This window comes from Nematolebias whitei, chromosome 21 (genome assembly GCF_014905685.2).
Source record: "Nematolebias whitei isolate Nwh7 chromosome 21, NemWhi1, whole genome shotgun sequence".
NCBI lineage: Eukaryota > Metazoa > Chordata > Actinopteri > Cyprinodontiformes > Rivulidae > Nematolebias > Nematolebias whitei.
The window spans coordinates 31,911,757-31,917,836 of NC_056518.1; the positions used below are offsets into that span (position 1 = coordinate 31,911,757).

General features: G+C 45.7%; 2 protein-coding genes across 2 annotated transcripts in view; both read right to left on the reverse strand.

Annotated features, from left to right (window-relative positions):
* The window catches only part of pacs2 (phosphofurin acidic cluster sorting protein 2), a 38,178-nt gene extending 36,868 nt beyond the window's left edge, over positions 1 to 1,310 (reverse strand). Inside the window, exon 1 of the mRNA XM_037694659.1 lies at positions 1,192 to 1,310. Within this exon, the coding sequence (XP_037550587.1) occupies positions 1,192 to 1,310 (119 nt within the window). The remainder of the gene's footprint in view (positions 1 to 1,191) is intronic.
* Positions 1,311 to 5,079: 3,769 nt separating this feature from the next.
* Positions 5,080 to 6,080, reverse strand: part of srsf5a (serine and arginine rich splicing factor 5a) — a 12,555-nt gene continuing 11,554 nt past the window's right edge. Inside the window, exon 8 of the mRNA XM_037694639.1 lies at positions 5,080 to 5,927. Coding sequence (XP_037550567.1) covers positions 5,513 to 5,927 — 415 coding nt within the window. The 3' untranslated portion in view covers positions 5,080 to 5,512. The remainder of the gene's footprint in view (positions 5,928 to 6,080) is intronic.

Genomic DNA, 6,080 nt, shown 5'->3' on the forward strand with positions numbered 1-6,080 from the left:
ACAAAATAAGCATTAAAACAAAGTGCCCACTTTAACTAATTCTAGGTACAAAATAAAGATAATTTTATAACTATAACCCTAACTCTAGGTACAAAATAAACATTATAACTTTATAACTAATTCTAGGTACAAAGTAAACAGAACTTTATAACCAACCCTAACTCTAGGTACAAAATAAACATTATAACTTTATAACTAATTCTAGGTACAAAGTAAACAGAACTTTATAACTAACCCTAACTCTAGGTACAAAATAAACATTAACACTTTACCTAACTCTAGGTACAAAAGAAGCATTAAAACAAAGTGCCCACTTTAACTAATTCTAGGTACAAAATAAACAGAACTTTATAACCAACCCTAACTCTAGGTACAAAATAAACATTACAACTTTAACTAACTCTAGGTACAAAATAAAAATTATAACTAACCCTAACTCTTGGTACAAAAAATAAAAATCTAGTGTTTCTTGGTGGAATGCGTATCTCCCACCTCCTCTGACACCACAGACCTACACTTGGATCAGCCGATGGAGAGAAGGAGTTGGAGTTTTTCCATCAGACCATCCTCTGAGCGTTGCATTCAGGGGTTCATGAGATATTTTACTAACATGCACACAGGGTTTACTTCAAAGAGCCAACTGAAAAACTTAAACAAAAATATTGCAGATTTCTTAGCGCTCAGTTAGTCTTGGGTACCAACGAGCTAAACTTTAGGCGAGATTTGGTCACATCACCTTGAATACAGCAGCTGGCTGCGGCGGCCATGTTTAATCTTTGGACTCCAAACTGCTGAAGATATTTCTCCAGTCATTACTTTTCTTTCATTCCAGTTCCTTAAATAGCTCATGAGATATTTTGCTAACAGACAGTGGCAGAAACATTATCGCCCGCCTTCCCCTCTCAGCAGCGGGTGATCGTGATTTATAATCTGCTTCTGCAGCTCCAGGAGAACCTCACATAGGGACCGGACAACACCTGATCCAGATGTGGACCTGAGCTCAGGCTCAGACCGTGACCCAGCTGGTCTGATGAGACTCCGGGTGGGAGTCCCGGACTGGACCATCACGGCCCATCAGAACCCCGGCGGGGCCCTTTTGCGGTTCTGCACAGCCAGCTGACTGGCGCTGTTGTGACGTCATCACCGCAGTGGTTTAAAGTTTAAACCGACGGAAGGTGCGCCATGTCTTACCTCGGGACGCAGTTCGGGGAGGACCCGTCCACCTCCCACGTTGCGAACAGGTTCATGGGCAGCGGGGGGTTCGGAGCCCCGCCGCCGGGGAAGCTCAGGCGGCCGCTCCTCTCTGCCATGCTCCCTGCAGGTGGGACCGTCCGACACCGAGCCGCAGGTCGGCACAAAACACCGAATGGGTTCTATGTGTTTGCGTTTCCGCAAAGGAACAGACGTCACGCGCTCACGTTCGTGCGGTGAATGTGGAGGACGAAGGACGATCTCATTTCTCCGTCCGTCTGGAACCAGGCGGGTCGATGAGTCCTCTGTGCCAGGGAGGGGGGACTGCAGCAGGACTGAGTGGACCGAACCGGTGCCAACCACGCTGCCCCGAGTGTATGATGGGTAGTTCGTGCCCACTTGGTGTAAGGAGTTGTGCCAACCACAATTGTATGATGGGTGGTACGTGCCCACTTGGTTTAAGACGTGCCAACCACAAGTGTATGATGGGTAGTTTGTGCCCACTTGGTGTAAGGAGTTGTGCCAGCCACAAGTGTATGATGGGTGGTTCGTGCCCACTTGGTGTAAGGAGTTATGCCAACCACAAGTGTATGATGGGTGGTATGTGCCCACTTGGTTTAAGACGTGCCAACAAGTGTATGATGGGTGGTTCGTGCCCACTTTGTGTAAGGTGTGCCAACCACAACTGTATGATGGGTGGTTCGTGCCCACTTGGTGTAAGAGTTGTGCCAACCACAAGTGTATGATGGGTAGTTTGTGCCCACTTGTGTAAGGAGTTGTGTCAACCACAAGTGTATGATGGGTAGTTCATGCCCAGTTGGTGTAAGGACGTGCCCACTTGGTGTAAGGAGTTGTGCCAACTGCTCCGAGTGTATGTCAGGTGGTTCTTACCCACTTGGTGTAAGGACTTGGGCCAACTGCTCTGAGTGTATGACAGGTGGTTTGCGTCACTCAGATCTATGGTCCCTGGTTCTCAGTGGAGATTCAAGAAGTTCTGAATGCTTATTGGCTGCCTACCTGAGCCAAGCTTTAACAGGCCTTCTGATTTCAAACAAATATAATTTTTTGTTGATTCAACAAGGATTTACATCACAAGGACAGTCTGCTTCTCTTTACACATGGCCATAAACTCTGGGTTTGACCATCAAAGGTAAACTAGCTGCACCCTTAGGACCAAGGGGGTAAATATGCATTTCCCACTAGAGGACGAGTTTTTCAATCAAAGATTCTTTATTGATGATTTCTGCCATATGTTCAGGACAAACATAACTACAATACTGTTTCTCTCTCTCAACTTTTAAGAATTGAAATAGTTTTAAAGAAGCTAAAAAGTACGATAAAAATATTCATTATATACAAGAAGAGTTGGGAATACCAGTTTTTTTTTCAGTCACGGTGCAGAATCAATGGTAGAGGGTGTAGGTGTAGCACAAAGTCCAGCATCCTGACAGCATGATGCATGAAACTGTTCAGCAGTCTTGTGGAGCATGCCCAGAGGCTCTTGTGCCTTTTCCCTAAAGGCAGTAGCACAATTTCTGTCGGCCCCCTGTTTGTGGCAGTCATTGTTAATCTGGGCCTCCATCGATCCGGTATGGTTTCACTTTGATGAACTCGCATTATGGTTTTGGCAAATGTGTTTTATGTCAGATGCCCTTCCTGACACAACCCTCACCATTTACCCGGGCTTGGGACTGGCACCAGAGATACACTGGCTGGTGCCCCTAGTGGCTGGTTTCCTGCTGTAAGTCTCCATTGCATCATAAAATACAGCTAGCGAGATCATCAGCACCACTCTGCACTCCATCTCAGAAAACTACCTTAACCCATCTCATGCAGAACCACCAGCATAGCTTCTGTACACCTCACTCTCCTCAACTTGCTGTTAGTCTAAGACCACGAGGAGGGAAACATGTCAGGTGACAGAGGGAGAAGAGAAAAGTCAAGAATGTCGAACTGAGGGTTGCAATTCTAAATGTGGGGACAATGACAGACAAAGGTAAAGAGCTGGCTGACATGATGCTGAGAAGGAAGGTAGATGTTTTATGTTTCCAAGAGACCAAGTGGAAGGGCAGCAAGGCTCGCAACATTAGAGCAGGTTTCAAACTGTTTTACCATGGTGTGGATAGAAAGAGAAATGGAGTAGGGGTGGTCCTGAAAAAGGAGTTGGCAAAGAATGTAGTAGAGGTGAAGAGTGTGTCAGATAGGGTGATGTGCCTGAAGGTAGAAGTAGGAGGTCTGATGCTAAACATCGTCAGTGGTTATACTCCACAGGTTGGATGTGATGTGGAAGAGAGATACATTTTGGAAAGATCTGGATGAAGTGATGGTGTTCCCAGGGAGGAGAGTGGTTATCGGAGGAGACCTGAATGGACATGTTGGTGAAGGAAACAGAGGGGATGAGGAAGTGATGGGCACGTTTGGTGTCCAGGAAAGAAACCAGGAAGGACAGACGGTGGTGGATTTTGCCAAGAGAATGGAAATGGCTGTAGTCAACACCTATTTCCAAACGATGACGGAACATTGAGTGACCTATAAGAGTGGAGAAAGGAGTACGCAGGTCGACTACATTCTGTGTAGAAGAGGAAACCAGAGGGAGATTGGGGACTGTAAGGTTGTGGCAGGGAGAGCGTGGCCAGGACTATAAGGAGATGCAATGTAGAGCAAGGAGGGCAATAGCTAGAGCAAAGCAGGTGTATGATGAGTTGTATGGGAGGCTGGACACTTAAGAGGGCGAGAAGGACTTGTACCTATTGGTGAGACAGAGGGATGAGGCTGGAAAGGATATGAAGCTGGTTAGGCTTGTTAAAGATAGAAATGGTTATGTTCTAACAAGTGAGGAGAATGTGACGGAAGATGGAAGGAGCACTTTGAATAGCTAATGAATGAAGATAATGAAAGACAAGAAATAGGTCACAGAAACCGTGGACCAGGAACAGGAACCACATCATCAGCAAATAGCAGAGAAGGAATTCTGAGGCCACAAAACCTGACTCCCTCCACCCACTGGCTGCACCAAGAAATTCTGTCCATAAAAGTTATGAACAAAATCGGAGACAAAGTGTAGCCCTGGTGGAGTCCAACTCCCACCCTGAAGGGGTCAAATGCCGGCAATACGAACCAAACTCTCACACAGCTTCTATAGGGACCGAACAGCCCATAGCAATTCTCACTTCTCCAATATCCCTGAAGAGACCTTACTAAGGAGGCCAAGTGATGCCCCTGTAATTGGAGCACACCCTCCAGTCCCCCTTTTTGAAGAGGGGAACCTGCCAATCCAGTGGCACTGTCCTCATGTCCAATTGACTTTGCAAAGGAGTGTCAACCAAGACAACCCCACAACATCCAGAGCCTTAAGGAAATCAGGGTGAATCTCATCCCCAGCAGCCTCCAGTCCCACCAGCCAACAAGGCCTGATAGGACTCCTCCTTCAGCTTGATAGCCTCCCTAACCCGGGGTGTCCACCACCGAGTTCGAGGATGGCTAACGCAAGGAGCACCAACCTTGCAGCCACAGCTCAAGGCAGCTACCTCAACAACTGAGACACGGAATATGGCCCACTCAGATTCAATGCCCCCCGCCTCAGTGGGCATGCGGTTAAAGCTCTCCCGGAGGTGCAAGTTGAAGATTTTTCTAATGGGTTCTTCTGCCATGCGTTCCCAGCAAACCATGGGTATGAGTACCTGGGCACTAATTTTCACACCTTTGCATGTACATTTGTGACAAATTTCAAAGTTAATCAAGAATTTGAGTTTAAATACTTTATTTTATGAAAATGTGCATGACACAAACACACATTTACATTTTTTCACAAAACAACAAAAAAAAAGAAAGTAGTCTGCTTTTGTTAGTAACAAACCCAGACAAGACATTTTGTAAAAATAATCCTAGATTTCCAAACAGTGACTTTCTGAAAAAAAAAAAAAGATTTTATAATCAAACATCAATTCAACTTAAAATATACAAGGGCCTCATCAGAAGCATAATTTCAACAAAAAAAGAAGAAAAGAAATTAATTTGTTTTGCCTGTAAGGATTCAACAAGGAACAAAAGATGAGGAATAAAAAAACTAAGCTGTACTGCGACACCACTACAGTAAAGTCAAATTTTAATGTTTTTTTTTTTTACTTTTTTTTTTTTTACTGAATTTTACTTCTGTGGACGTAAAAATTAAAGCTAAGAATTACAACAAAAAAAAAAGTCCCACTTAAACTTTTACACACCTACTCCTGACCAAAGGTTTTGTCCTGTTCACCCTGTCTCACCTGCTGGGCCAACCCAGAACAAATTTAAATCCAGGTTCTGACCCACGGCTGCAGCCAGCTTAGTGTTTACTATCAGCTGAGGCGGAGCGGGAGCCGGACCCAGATCTGGATCGAGAGCGGGATCTGGAACCAGACACTTCATTTGGAGCAGGAGCAGGTGAACGAGACTTGGAGCGGGACTTAGAGCGGGACTTAGAAGGGGACTTAGAAGGGGACTTGGAGCGGGACTTGGAGCGGGACTTGGAGCGGGACTTGGAGCGGGACTTGGAGCGGGACTTGGAGCGAGACTTGGAGCGAGACTTGGAGCGAGACTTGGAGCGAGACTTGGAGCGAGACGGGGATCTGGCTGTGGGCTTGCTGCCTCCAGAGGTCTTCTTCCTTTCTGGGGTGCGGCTCCGGGACCTGGAGCTGCTCCTGGAGCGACTGCGGCTCCTGGAGCGGCTCCTGGAACGGGAATAACTGCGGGAGCGACTCCTGTTGAAATTGGAGGGAAAAGTCATTTAAAACAGCAAAACATGAAATCTACACTAATATTTCCAACAATGTTCTTAAAAACTACACTAATATTTCAACAATGTTCTTAAAAACTACACTAATATTTCAACAATGTTATTAAAAACTACACTA